General features: G+C 48.1%; 1 protein-coding gene across 6 annotated transcripts in view; it reads left to right on the top strand.

Moving 5' to 3' along the window:
• Sctr (secretin receptor) overlaps nt 1–15,204 on the top strand; it is an 81,234-nt gene that overhangs the window by 31,893 nt on the left and 34,137 nt on the right. For 3 of the 6 annotated variants that reach the window (XM_048368661.1, XM_048368667.1, XM_048368663.1), the window contains exons 3-7: nt 1,095–1,202; nt 6,006–6,109; nt 10,383–10,480; nt 11,566–11,701; nt 12,991–13,144. In XM_048368661.1, the coding sequence (XP_048224618.1) occupies nt 1,095–1,202; nt 6,006–6,109; nt 10,383–10,480; nt 11,566–11,701; nt 12,991–13,144 (600 nt within the window). The remainder of the gene's footprint in view (nt 1–1,094; nt 1,203–6,005; nt 6,110–10,382; nt 10,481–11,565; nt 11,702–12,990; nt 13,145–15,204) is intronic. The other 3 variants (XM_048368664.1, XM_048368662.1, XM_048368666.1) reach the window with 3 other exon arrangements.

Here is a 15,204-nt window from a genome sequence, read left to right on the forward strand (position 1 = left end):
GGCAGATGACTGTGCCAGGCACAGGGCTGGGCTGGGGCAACGTGGAAACACCCAACATGCCACCCTGACCTCTCAGGTCACCCGACCCCCCTTCCTAAACCTGCCTGTAGGGCTACCTCTGTCCCCAAAGCAGGACACAGGAAGTTGAGAGTTCTGTTTGCCTTGGGACAGATACTCTGTTGGGGACTTTAAAAATAGAAAGGAAACAAACATAAAGGAGTTTATTAGCTGCTGGACATTTTTCATTTTCTTTGACTTTAATTCTGAGTTCGTTTTTCTGGGCCACTGTACGCATCCTAGCAGCTGTATGTAAAGGGAATCAGTTTCTAGATTCTGTGTCTGCGAGTTCACACTTGGTGCAGCTGCTCACTGTGTTGAGACTGGGCACTCTTTCAGGGAGGGCACAGCGAGCTGCCAGTCACCATGGTGACTGGGCCAGCAGTGTGGTCCAGCACCAGTGGCAGCTGAACTGCATATGAACTGGTCCCACCTCTGATCTCTTGAGCCCCCAAAGAGAATCTGAAGCTCAAGATTAATGCGACAAGACTTCTCATCATGTTAGAACTACTTGCAAAGCTTAACATGATATTGGCCTGGGCCACCCCCAGGCCAAGCCTGTGGGACTCCCTGCATGTGGTCCTGGTTATGTACACCTTGGGGGCTCCCTGAGTCGCTGATCCAGGGTGCAGCATGGTGGGTACAGCCAGGAGGGAAGGCCATTGCGGTCCAGTTACATAACAGAAGTTGAGGCATCTTCTCCTCCCCCCAAAATCCACACCTTTGTGAGCCTCCTGTGAGAGATAATGTGTCTCTGTCTCTAATCTTGAGCACTGATTTACCATTAAATGTCAGCCCCAGGCCCTCAAGAGAAAAACAGTAAGTGCATTCTTTAGACACCATTGGCTCCTGAGGTCAAGCTCTGCAAACAAAGTTGAAGTTTGAGAAGTCAGTCCTCAGTGGGACTTGGGAATTATCTGATGAGAATTTGGGGCAGATAAGGGGGAGGGAGTGGGGGAGGAGGGAAGAGGCTTGGGGAGGGAGGCTGCCCATGGCCTGTTCCCCATCTCCATCCCATGCTGTGGTTCTTCCTGCAGGCTGTGAGGGGCTGTGGGACAACATGAGCTGCTGGCCCTCGTCTGCACCAGGACAGACTGTGGAAGTGGAGTGCCCCAGGTTCTTCCAGATGCTCACAGACAGAAATGGTAACCAGTGTAACCAGCGGCCTGGGGCCTGCAGAGAGACCAGGGAGGTCCCTGGGCCTGGCTCAGCCCAGAGGCGGGAGGCCAGGAGTCTAATGTGGGGACACATTGGGGGTGAAATAATTGGGGAGAGACTTGCTTGGGCATGTGGGGAGGCTCAATTCTCAGGGTCATAAGGAAGGGGGTGGGAAGTAATATCCTGGGGAAGGTGTTAAAGTAGCCTTGCCAGGAGCTGGCAACTCCAGAGGCTGAGATCTGAGGATCACTGTTCGCAGCCAGCCTGAGTAGGAAAGTCCCTAAGACTCATCTCCAATTAACCACCAAAAAACTAGAAGTAGAAGTGTGGCTCAAGTGGTAGAGCTTCTGCCTTGAGTGAAGATGCTAAGGGACAGAACCCAGGTCCTGAGTTCAAGTCCCAGTACTGGTGCAAGTGTACACACACACACACACACACACACACACACACACACACACACACACACACACCAGGGCTATACTTGTTTCTCTCTGCCCTCTCCCATGTGTCTGCTCTCTCAGCCTTGTTCTAAACACTTCTCCATTTCTGGAAGCTATGAAGCAGGTCATCTTGCAGAATGCTTACTTCCTCCAGGCCCTCCTGATATAAACTGTGATCTTCCCAGGAGTCCTGACCTCATGGGACTCCTGATCCGAGGACAGCTTCAGTTGGTGAGGATTTTCTTAATTTGGTTAAAGGCCAACCATATTCCATGTATCTTCACATGCGCTCCTTCAAGTCATCACCATATCCCTGCATGGCACATACCTTGTCTCTTCACCTACTAAACTCTCCAACTCCATAAAGAGTAATAATAATAGCCGGGTGTGGTAGTGCACACCTGTAACCCCAGCACTCATGAGGCTGAGGCAGGAGCATGATGAGACCTGAACTACATGGTGGGACCCAGTGTCAAACACAAAGTAGCAATAATAGAGACTAAGAGAGGTTTGGAAGTTTACCTCACAGAAATAGATGGAAAAACTAAGAGTCAGGTCTGCTTTTTTTCAAATATGGTGCTCTATCTTTGAGGTCATGATCAAAGCAGATCTCTAGCCCCATAGTCCAGATGATCCTGACAGAAGGCAAGGAAGGTTCAATGGCCCCTGCCCTTGGTGGGGTCCTTGGGCAAGCTTGCTCTGTCACCCACGCAGGGCAGGAAAAGTCATCCAATGAGGCCCTGAAACGAGAATAAATCAAAGAACATGTGATTAGACACCAAGACCCACCAGCTTTCCAAAGCCAGGCAGGGAAGGGTGACCATGGAGTCTATGTTAATCAACTTTCCATTGCTGTAACAAAAATATCAACCCAAATGAGGAAAGGTTTATTTTGAGTCACAGTTTTGAAGGTTTCAGTCCATGGTTGGTTGGCTCTGTTGCCTCCTCCACCCCTCCTGTCCTCAGCAGACTGTCCAGGAGGAGCTAGCGCCTGTGTGCCAGCCTGTCATATCTCTCTTCATTTGACTGCTTGAACTTCTGTTAGCATCACTAACTAGAAGCCCATTGTTTCCTGTTAAGACCCTCACCCTTGAATTGATTAAAACCCTCTGGTCAATTCCTTGCATGTGTACTTTGAGGATGGAAGCTGGGCTCCTTAGTTAGGTCTTGCTCTGCAGCAGTTCCATCTCTTACCACATGGTGTCACTATAGGATTGCAGATTTGCACCAAGAGCATGTTTCTGAGTTCTGGATCCAGGACCTAGGACGATGGAGATTTGCATTTTGCATACCAGGCCAAGAGTTTGGGTTAGGACTTGTCTGGTCCCAACTATTCACCAAGATGCTTCCCACCTCTGTAGCTCTACCCCAGCACTTATCTTCCTCCAGAATGGAAGATTCTCCATCCTCAGTGTTGTTCCCAATTCCATTTCCAATACTGAAGAGAAACACCCAGGGAAGGGTCTCTTGCGCTTTCCTTCTAGGGCTGGCTTTGAACCATAATCCTCAGATCTCAGCATCCTGAGTAGCTAGGATTATGGGTATGAATCACTGGTACCTGGCTTGGAACTTTCCTTTTGAACAAAGAGAAATCAATTCTAGAAGTGATTCATAAATAAATAATTTGCCAGGCACCCCACCCCCACCCCAACTCCTACCCCCACAGGGGTGTCTGTGTGACTGGAGAAACTTATTAGCTGTATTCTGCCCTAGAAAGTTCTCATGTCAGGCCTAGAAAGTTCCCCTAGGACACATTCCTTTGATTCTTAAAAGGACACTTGGTTTTCTAGAGTTCCTTATTTTAAAATAACACATTTCTGGACAAGGATGGTTGATCTGGACCTTTTTTCTCTTCTGACTTAGTGGCCATGGTTCGCTGGCTTAGTGTCCCAGGAGACCTGAGAACCAGATGAAAGCCTTAGACAGTTCCTTCTTAATTTGTGTGTATCTATGTACACAAACACACTTGTGTTTCAGAGCTCCCTGGGAACAGGTGCTGACTGCGGGGGCCACGGGGTGGGGGTGGGAGGGAGATCTCGGGATAGGAATGAAATCCAGGGGAACTGGGTGGGGTTGAAAAGACCCTTGAGACTCTCTAATTCAGGCAGTCCTGCCTGTGGCTCCCTTAGCTGGGGCTCTGTCCTGTCAGCTGCTCTGGGTACAAGCCAGGGTCACATCAGATCTCTTGGGAATACTGCTGGGTCTATGAAGAGAGGCCTCAGACAAACAAGCTGTGTCTGACTGTGCCCAAGTAGAGCCAGCCTCTGGGCATGCACTGTCTGATAATCTTTGCTCTGAGCTTGGGGAGGTGTTTTTTTTTTTTTTTTCCCACATACAACCATCCCAAGTTTAACTGCTGTTCTTTCTCATCCAACAACCTACCTCCCTTATTTAATTCCTCAAACTTCTTGTCCCGCTATTGAATTTCAAGACTCCATGCCTTGCCCATTTCCACCCTTTTTGGAAAGGCTAAGGGAGTATGTGCCCTGGCCTGATACTGGGGCCCTCTGTAATGGCACAATGGACGTGTGCTGTGCATGTGTCCTGTTCCCTCTCCCCAGGAGTGTTCTTTCTATTACAGCATGGAGACGCTTGCATGTGAAGTCACACAGCCACCAAGATATAGCTTTGGACTTTTGGACTTCAGGCTCTGATCTGGCTGCTTCTAGGCCTGTGCTCCAGCCCCCCCACCCCAAGGCAGGGCACATCCAGAGCCCGAAGACAGCACCCAGGGCTGGAAGCCACCTCTAGGACCACAGGAAAGGACTAGGTAGAAGGACAGCAATGGGTACACTCTAGCTTGGCACTGTGCTCCAAAACTAGGCCTCAGTTTTCTAGTCTATACAGCAGGCAGCCCTTCCTTCACTGAGGCACTGAGGGGGCTGGATCAGAACCTGAGCATAAGGTGCTGAGCTCATTGGCTGGTTCTAGAACTGCCACCTAGGCGGGCCTCTCCAGCTCAGTGGAACTCACTTATCCTTGAACTCTGAATGGCAGACAGCCTAGTTACCAGGGGCCATGGGAGAGGAGCAAACCAGGTCCAGCTGAGGGTGCTAGGGACCCGTGGGCAGGGTCTCCATCCACAGGGACTCAGTGATTGTGCCCTCACACTGTGATGGTTGGCACACTGGCCAGTGCTGGGGAGCCAGATCCTGGCTTTCCTTGGCAGCTCAGAGGATAGAATACAGCAAGCCATTCAGGACTGCAAGCCTTCCTTCCTGCCTGGCAGCTTCCTTTCCATGTTTTTGGCTCTGTCTTAAAAAGCTTCATTAAGGGCTGGAGGCTGAGCTTAGCAGTAGAGGCCCTGAGTGAGATTCCCAGTAATGTGCACATGCACACATCCACAGAGCTGCAGTGGGAATGCCTCCCCTTTTCTCTATCAGAAGCTCAGCACAGGGTCCATTCATTGGCTTTCTGTCCAGCTATTCCAGGGATGTGGGAGGGCCCTTGGCTAGGCCTGCGGGCAGGGTACCCACCTCTCATGTGGTAAGACGGGTCAGCCTGCAGCTTGGCAGCCCAAGCTTAGACTAGAGGACAGAACTGCAGCTGTCTCCACAGACGGCTGTTGTTATGGCTAAAGGACTAATTCCGTCTGTGAAAGGTAGCTGTCTAGGGGGGTCCATCTTGGTGCCCTGCTCTTTGATGGCTTCTAAAAGGCCAGGAGAGCAGAGTATGAGGCTGGGGATAAAATTAAACTTCCTAGGAGCCAGGCTGTAACCACAGAGGCTGACCAGAGCTCACTGTAGGAGTGGCCACATCCCGGCCACGATGTTCTGGGCGTTAGAAATGCACCATTCTCCAGTGTCAGAAATGAATAGACACATAAGAGATATAGGAGATTTTGTCAAGGCAATTTACTTTTGCACAAAAAAAGATGCAATACTATTACTCTACCCAGAGCTAGGCAGGCACATCGGGCAGGGCTGTTTCCTAGGCTTTTATCCCAATTGTCCCTTCTCCTTGTCAAGGACTTAGGCTTACAGTCTAAGTACAATTGATTGCCAAGGTTAGAATGGGGGTCATTCTTTAATTCCTGTCCAAGGTTTACTTTTCTTTCTTTTCTTCACTTAGCAGTCATAGTTTAGCACAGATAATAGTTACAATTGAAGTAAATAAAGCAAACAATTCCAGGAATGATCAATACATAATACTAAATACACTTAAGTTTGACAGAAAGAAATATTTTTTCTCATACAGGTCCCTTCTGTTTCCTCCATCCCCAATTTCTACTGAAGGATCTTATGCCTCATTTTCCCCATCCACCAAATGGTAGATGTGGTAATTGCATGTTACCATGGATTTTCAACCATAACTATGTCAGTGCTCAGTGCAGGACTTTGCCGTCCGCAGGGTCCCTGTTCCGAAACTGCACCCAGGAAGGCTGGTCAGAAACCTTCCCCAGGCCTGACCTGGCCTGTGGGGTCAATGTGAATGACTCTTCCAATGACAAGTGGGTAAGCTTGTCCCTCTTCACTGCTGATTCTGGTCTGGGGGTGGCGGGGGGGGGGGGGCGGTGGGCAGGCTAGGGAGGTCTTCAGGAGAATGGGAAGCCAGGATCAGAGTTGAAGATCCGGGGACTGCCCTTAGCCTTGCACCTGTCCTGGTCACCTGGAGTTCAATGGCCTGTTTCCATGCCTAGGTCTGTCAACGTGCAGGTAAAGGAGGACCCCAGGCATCGTGAGCAGGGTCAAATAACACAGTGGGATTGCAGTGACTTATTCATGACACTGGAAGAAGAGTCATTGGATGCTAAGTGCTCAGAGCCAGGTTGCTGGATCAGAATCCAGACTTGATCTCAGTAGGACTAGGAGGACCTAACTGGTTGTTTTAGTGTGTGTGTGTGTGTGTATGTGTATGTGTGTGTAAGTCCTGTGGCTTGAACTGAGGGCTTGGGAGCTGCCTCTGAGATTTTTTTGCCCAAGGCTAGCACTCTACTACTTGAACCACAGCTCCACTTTTGGCTTTGGGCTGGTAAATTGGAGATAAGAGTCTCATAAACTTTCCTTCCCTGGTCTGGCTTGGAACAGTGATCCTTAGATCTCACCTTCCTGTGCAGCTAGAATCACAGGCATGAACCATTAGTGCTCAAATGTACCTCTGTTTCTTGATATTGGAAATGTGGTTTGTAGTGCTGACCACACAGGCTGATCAAGAGAACTGAGTTGATATGTGGATATGCGGAAATGTGTTCCTGGCCATAGAAAGCTCTCAATAAATGTGTGTCCACAAAGCAGCCCCCTTCTCTAATAAGCAATGGTGGAGCTGGGTGTAGGACAGGTCTAGTCCAAGAAAGGGAGCTCATCTGGTCCCAAGGTGAACGGATCTTTTTCAAGACCTCCAGGTGCTACCTCTGAGGGGTCCCTGGCAAGGTCCAGCCCAAGTATGGCTCGCTGTCCCTTCCCCAGACAGCCCTGTCTTTCAAAGCTCACACACACTCTGCCATCCTTCCTCCCACATGGGCCTCCTATTCCAACAGCACTTTTCCTCCTCTATTTTCCTGATGAATTTGTATAGAGCTTTCAGTATCTCGCTGTGGTCCACCTTCTCCAGCCTTCACTTCTCCTCCCCCAAGAAAGGGTCTCCCATGTTCTCTGGTCTGGCCCCTGACTATCACCTGCCATGTCATGTTCAACTGTCCAGTGCATGTCGTGTGGCTCTATGCCTCTTCCTAAATGTGAGCTCCTCAAAGTCATTGTCCATCTATTATGGGCCATGTCTGAAACTAGGCTCAGAAGTTGTGGAGTGACGAGTCAGAAGGAATGTTAATTCTTACCAGGCTGTTGGTGCCCAGCATAATGCCCAGGCAGCCACAAAGTGCCTGGTAAATGGTTGCTGTTGTGCCCAGGGCCCTAGGTTCAATCCTCAGCCCCTCCACCCTTCCCAAAGGTGTTTGTTGTTCTGAATGTCTGCAGTGGGTCATCTGCTTGATGGACAATGACATCATATTTTCAAAATAAGCCTGAAAGTTCTTAAATATTATTGAACAAAAGTTCATTTGTTCATGGGGAAGTTCCATTTTGAAGATGAGGAAACTGAGGATGGAAGGGGTGAAGGAATATACATATGAAGTAGCAGACATGGGGCCTAAAACAAAGAGGGTATTTCCTAGGAGGTGCACTTTTTTTTTCTTGACATCCTTAGTCATGCTTACTACATATAGCCTTTGGGCCAAATCCATCCTGCTTTTTGTAAATAAAGTTTTATTGGAACACAGCCAAGCTCATTTGTAGCCTGCAGCTACTTTTGGACAAGGGCAGAGTAGTTGTGAAACAGACTGCTTGGCACTCAAAGCGTAAAATATTTATTCTCTGTCCCTTACAGGAAACTCATGCTGCCAACTGATTTGAGACGGGGTGGCACAGCCAGGGTTTATAATAGAGACAACCGGGGGGATGGGGGGGCGGGGCGTGCTTTTGGGTATCACGTCCTCTGGGAGCAATGGACAGCTGAAGATGTCAAAAGCTGAGGGACCAGGGGTCAAATGAGGACTCCTGGGAGCAGGGCTCTTTCTGGGTCAGACCCTACAGACTGGAGGTGGGCGGGAGAGCTGCCCTGAAGGTCATCTTGTGGCAGTGACCAGAGCCACACCTGTCTGCATGCCCCTTAGGTGTCAGCCGGGGTCCCCTCAGACGCCTGCAGGCTGCTCTAAGCACCTCAGGATGATGCTGGTGTCAGCTGTGGAGCTCATTCTGGATGTGGCAAGATTACAAGGTGACATGCTGTCCCCCAGCTTTTGGACACTTCACAGGTCTTTGGTGTCTGAAGTTCTGGGAACTGTTTATCTAAGGAATCTAGAAATCTAATTTAACTAATCTGGGAGTCTAATTAACCGAAGGCAAATCACTTCCCTTAGTGTCCATTTACTTCCTCCTTGAGAGGTGGCTGCTGCTTTCTGGGGAAGCAATCAGCCAGGGGGATGGTGGCGGGGGGAGGGCTGAGGGTGCCAAGGCAGCCATCATGTTGAAGGTCACCTCTTGCTGTCAAAACAATTTTGGTTCCTGTGTGTCAACATCTACTTCTTTTTGGATAACTTCTCCCCACCAAGAGGCTCCAGCATGATATCTTGTCTTTTCATCTCCATGTCAATCATACCAACATTTTTCTTCCCTAAGTTGTGTTTCCCCTCTAGGTACAATGTACCCAAACTTGTCATGCCTTGCTCCAATGACATAATTGCTGTCCTCCAGAAGTGTCTGGCTTATTAATGTGTCTCTTAAAATAACACATCCAGACTGGACACAACACTCCACATTCCAGCATGGCCAGCTGCTCACAGCACTCCATCATTGTAACTGAGAACAGGCCACAATTTTTAGCAGCTACCTCAGATCCCAAACTTCATTCCAGCTCCTATAGCTGACTCATAGTGAAGTGGGGGATGGAGGAGTCCATCACTGCCGGGCTTCGCTCTACCCCCCATCCACATGGGGGTCCTGGGCTTCTCTGCCTCTTCCGTGTGTGGTCCTCTGCCGCTCTCTCACATCCCCCTGGCCAGTAGGGAAATAACTATGGGAGCGGAGTCCACGGGTAGCCTCAGTTGGCGCGTAGTCGCGAGATCCCCATACCCGCCAAGGAAGACACGGGCGCGTGGGTGTCCCGGAGAACTCTCAAAGGATGTTCTGGTTTATTCAAGGGAGGGGCTAACAGTTATACCCCCAGAGGCGCGTGTAGGAGAGGGGCTACTGGATATTAACAATTGGCTAATGGACTGTCCATTAGGTGATGTCACGGAACTTCCTCTATGGGCGGAGACCACAGCCCCCCAAGGACCGGGTCTCTGTCATTACACACATGGCCAAGCCGTGAGGCGGGGGCTGCTTTGCTTCTCTTCTGGTTGAAGCCAGAAGGTGGGAGTGGCTCCCTTCCACACTGCCCCAGGGCTGGGGGAAGGGCGGCGTCTCTGGAGCTCTCATAGCCCTTCCCCCTTCAAGGACAAGCTGAATCCCCAACACATCACCTGCTTAGAAGACTTCTGAATGTCAGGCTCTGCCTAGGTGGCTTGATACCTTACTCATTCTTCCAGCAAGCTCTAAAGGGTAGATTCATCATCCTTATGTTGTAGAGGGAAGGTGAATGCTCTGCGTCTTTGTCCTGGTCAACAAACATGCCTAGAGCTTTTCAGCTATGTGGCTCTGGGAATCTCATTGAACATGAACATTGACAGATTAGAAACGATTAAACTTAATGATGAAGGATTGTGAAAAGAAGCTAAAGACATAGAAAATGAATCCAAAGCTGATTTGGAAAACCATAAATGTGTATAATCTTTGTAAAAAATGTGTATAATCTTTGTAAAAAATATAGCTCATTGTAAGTGGCTTGAGAAGACATAAAATGATCACCAGATACAATATCAAAGGGAGCCAATTTTAAGTTCACAGGAGGAAAATCCAGTTCATTGTGCTGTTGTACACCAGGTGACCATTCTCAATAGACAGAGAGCACCTTCTCTCTGGAGATACTGAGAAGCAAAGACTTGAATTCAGAGACTGAGTTAGGGACTTGCACGTAGGATGGAGAAACTGAAATCGACATTGGATGATCCCTAAGAGCGTTTCCAAAGCCAAGAGGTTGTGATGTGTTTGTTGAGTGTGTGAATTCACACCCTTGGTGTGGGAACAGAATAGCTGTTGGGGTTGGTGGAGCTCACGCTGGCTGAGTGGGTTCACCAAGGCATAGAAGAGCCAGCCACAGCCAGGTGGGGCTGACATATGTTTCTCTCTGCAGCATGAGTATCTGCTAAAGTTGAAGGTCATGTACACGGTGGGCTACAGTTCCTCCCTGGTGATGCTCCTGGCCGCCCTCAGCATCCTGTGTGCTTTCCGGTGAGAACATGCTGTTAGCTCTCATCTCCATCACCCTCCCCCAGGCACTGACTTTAGGTCTCATCTTACTTGCTCAGGAGGGAAAGAGGAAGGTCTGGGTGAGTTGCTTTGTCATCTCTCCATGTAAAGCTTACTTGTGGTGCAATACAGAAGTTCCTGTGGCAGCATTCATTCCCATATTTGTTCCTTTGTTCATTCACTATTTCCTAAACATTTCTGAGAGCCCAATGCACTCAGTGCTTTACATGTATTATTTATAGTTTTCTAATAGTACTATTGTCAGAAAGCACATAATAGGTATCATTATGTAATCGTGAAAATATATAATAAGTATCATTAGCTCCAGTTTACAGGTGGACTAGTCAGATTCTCAATTGCAAGAGACAGCATTCCACTATAAAATAGCTTCAGAAAACAAAGATGCTCTGACTTGCATATTTGACACAGTCAGGGATGCCTGCTTTAGGCATGGCTAGGTCTAGGTGTTCATTGGGTCTGTCACTCTCTTTTACTCTGCTCTGCATGGGTACCATTCTCTGCTTGCATTTCTGCCTACAGGGGCACATTCTAACAGCTCAGCAAAAACAGGCAGAAACCCTCTTCCTCTCTGATTCTAGGTCCACCTTAGACCAAGTGCCCAACTCAAATTCCTTGTCACCAGGGATGGAGCACTCTGATGGCCAAGTCTGTCAAGAGCAGGGAGGGTAGAATCAATCCTTATCCAGAACTGGAAGGATTCTTCATAAAAGTCATGTTCCTAGTACCGAAGAAGGGGAAGAGGTAACAGACACCTGGTCTTACACACATAGGAAGCTTTCTGGGGCTGCTGATGGTAGTAGGTTAGGACAGAATGAATGCGGTCCTTACAACCCTAGCCTGTCAGCCTGTCACTTCCAAACTATGGTGTTCCACAGAATGTCCTGGGCCCCTAGGATGTTGGTGGGCACCGGGGGCCCTGGTGAGCACTCTGCTAACAGAGAGGAGTGGCCTGCAGGGCTGAAAGATCCAGGGCCTCCATTCCTGCGTGATCCTGGCTGCACCTCAGCCTCTCCCACTGTGGCACTGCAGCCCTGCATTCTCTCCAGCAGGAGGCTGCACTGCACCCGCAACTACATCCACATGCACCTGTTCGTGTCCTTCATCCTGCGGGCCCTGTCCATCTTCATCAAGGATGCTGTGCTCTTCTCCTCGGATGACATCACCTACTGCGATGCCCACCGGGTAACATGCTGGGTGTCCTGGGTATTGCTGGGCCTGCCTTGCCTTCCCCAGCCAGCCTCTGAAGAGGGTGTAATGCCCTTGCCCTCCCCCCAGATCCCTGCTGAGGATGTGTAAAGGGGCCAAGGCTGGGACGAGATCTGGAAGTTCTGGGAGATTCCGCTCAGAACACAAAGCCTGAGAAGCTGTTTGTTGGGAATTGGCAAGGCTGTCTTTAACCCCAGCATCCAGGAATAAATTAGCCATGCTGGAAGTAGAGCCAAATGAGACTCCTCATTTCCAGACTCCTGTCTGCTCCTAGCTGTGGACAGATGAGCAAGCTGGAGAAGGTTGAGGTTGATTTTTATTTTAAGTGAGATGACCAGGTTTGAATAGGATTGAGTTTGGCTTAAAAAAAAATGAGCTCATACCAGTATGACTGTATACACAGATTTGTAGAAAAATGTGTAGCTTGCTAAGTTCAAATGCCCAGGGGACTCTTAGCTCACCACATTAACTCTGTGTATCACTTGAGGATCTTTTTTTTTTTTTTTTTTTTTTTTTTTACTGCAAATAACAGTGATTCATCAGTGTTTTCCACAAATAGGGACTGTTGCTCTTATAAGAAGCCCCCAAATGGGAATACAGAAGTGTACAGTGTCACTATGGTAGCATGGATGACATAGTCCTTCCCCTCTTTCTACTCTGACATATATAATATAGATCTTTGATTGCAGGCTTTACATCACATGACTGCAAATATGGCTGTTCCAACTCTAGGTCACTTTCATGTACTGGGCAAGAAGGAAGGTCAAAAGAAAAGTATTGGCTAGAACTGTGTCATAACCACATAACCACAAAGGAAGCTGGGAAATTGGGGAGTTTGTTTTGTGTTTTTTTTTATATTGGTATAGCCAATGTACTTGTCACTTCCCACTACGTTCATATCTGTTCGTCTGCTCCTGGTTCTGGGGGTGGGGAGGAGGCAAATGCACCCACATGCCTGTATGGAGTTTCTGAGTGAGACTGAGAAGTACTTCTATTATTGTTTATTATTATTATTATTATTATTATTACCCTGGGGCTTGGACTCAGGGCTCACTGGCAGTTTTGACTGTACCCACTGTGTCTGTGCACTTTGTACTTTCTGGAGAATTATGTGGACTTATTCTGACAAATGTAGGCCTTAGGAAATACCCTAGAACCAGAGGCTCACCCTGTGGTCTGGCTCCTGCCTCCTATTGCATCTGGTTACATCCTTCGAGGTTGGTCACCATCACACAACCCGGACTTACCTGCCTCTCTCTGTCCAGGTGGGCTGTAAACTGGTCATGATCTTCTTCCAGTACTGCATCATGGCCAACTACGCCTGGTTGCTGGTGGAAGGCCTCTACCTTCACACTCTCCTCGCCATCTCCTTCTTCTCAGAAAAGAAGTGCCTGCAAGGATTTGTCGCCCTCGGATGGGGTATGTTTCTTCATGGTGTGATGCCCCTAGGTGTGTAGGAAAGAGCATTGAATTGAGGGCCAGAAGGATTTGGTTTCTAGTTCTACCTCCACAAGTTGCTTGATGTTTAACCTTCTGGCTTCAGTTTTCTTATCTGCCAAATGGTTAGGAATAGCTAAAATAGCTGTAATTTCTGACATCTAGAGCTTTGTGTAATTTGGTTCTACCCAATGTTGTGCCAAGTCGCGAGACCACCACCAAGAAGACCACCGAGACTCAGACATTCTGAAATGCAATAGCAAGGCAAGACTTTATTCAAGCGGGGCCGCGGCTCGGGCCTTGTCCTACCCACCGACACAGTGGAGGTTAGGAGGCAGCCCCCAGCTGCGATTACACAGAGCTTATAAAGGCAAAAGACAAAGTTTCAGCAATCAGGTGTTTAAGCAAGCAAGATTATGAGTACAAATCTGATTGGCTCAGGGCTCAAGGCATTCTAGGGGTGGTTAGAGTTAAGCATTCCCAGTTGTTAGAGTTCTCAACCAGCTGGGGCCTAATAAGCTTGTCCTGGGTTTGCTCACAGGGCCTGCTTATCTCAGGTTTATGTGGTAAAGTGGGGTTCACGTGGTAAAGTGGGGCCTGACTTCAAATTCTGGCTCTTCATTTCTCCCCTTCATTCCCCCCTTCTGATAGGTAACTTGAGAACCAATCGTGGTTCTCCTTGCTTAGTTTGATTCTGACTGAGAATCGGTAGGGATAGATTGGTATGTGCCCGTAATACCATAAAAACTCATAACAAATGCGACAGATAAACAGTTTTAACTGTCTACATTTTCTGGTTTATCTCAACTACATCAAGGCAATTTACTGTGACTCCATGCACAGGCTGCTCCTAAGAAGCCAGACCAGAGTCAACTATCATAAGCCAACTATTCTATATCTATATTTTATATTCTATATCTATATTCTATATCTATATTCCATATCTATATTCTATATCTATATTCTGTATCATGAGCCATCTATTCTAGAGTGGAAATCTCCAGTTTCCAGTTCCTCCAAGTGCCTAAGGTTGGCCAGTGGCATCTGTAAGATTCACCCCCAGGAGGGCTCCATGAAGATGCCCCCAGCCAGTTTAAATCTGTCCAGTTACCTTGGTACCTGGCACTCCTGATGGCAGTTACCTCCCTCTCTTCTGAGGTCACACCCTAATCCATCTGGACACATTTAATACTCTTGGACACACCTCCCACCCCAGGTATTGCCTGGAAGTGACTCTCCAGCCTGTCATACATGCTTTGAATTTAGCAGCAGGCCAGTCTGCTTGAAAATTTCTTACAATATCCAATTTTCTTAATAGAGCTAGTTAGAAGATCCAAAGCACTTTCCAGCAGAAACCAGCTGCATATGATAAGAGTCTGATCTGAAGATGTAGATTCTTCCAGATGACTGTTAGACTCTCTCCTTGATCCTCACTCAAATGCAATGGGCAGGGGCCATAGTGGTGTCAGGCAGCAGTGGCTCCCAGTGGTTCCAGTAGAATGTCACACCTTCTGGGTTACCTGCAACTTTCTCCATAGACTGGTTAAAGAAGCTTAACCTAAGTTAACCTAAAGCCTAACTTTAGTCAAATTTCCTAGTATTTTCCTGATTCCTTCTTAAGCACACTAGCTTTTGCAGGCTGGCACATGACTGAAAATCAAGACAACTTTAGGCAATCAATGTCCCTTGGGTCACTTTGCCAGGGCAATAAGTTCAAATCAGATATTTCCAATAAGGCTAGGATTTTTTTTTCTTTAACCAACATAGGTGGCTTGACCTGTAACCATTTCTCACAGGTGCAGTCTATACTGTTACCTCTGTTTTCCATGCCTCTAGTTTATCCTGCCTCATCTTCCCAAAAACAACTCTGGTCCCTTGGTCCTAAAAGGGGAGGCTGATGGGCGAAGATCATCCATCTTCTATAACTTCTTCAGGCTGACTCAGGGGCGTTGACCTTACCTAGCCAGGAACCTATAACCTTAGTCTACTTTACCAAGGGGCTGCAGGATCAGATGTCCCTTAGGAGCTTTACTCCAAACTGG

This window comes from Perognathus longimembris, chromosome 20 (genome assembly GCF_023159225.1).
Source record: "Perognathus longimembris pacificus isolate PPM17 chromosome 20, ASM2315922v1, whole genome shotgun sequence".
NCBI classification, from domain to species: Eukaryota; Metazoa; Chordata; class Mammalia; order Rodentia; family Heteromyidae; genus Perognathus; species Perognathus longimembris.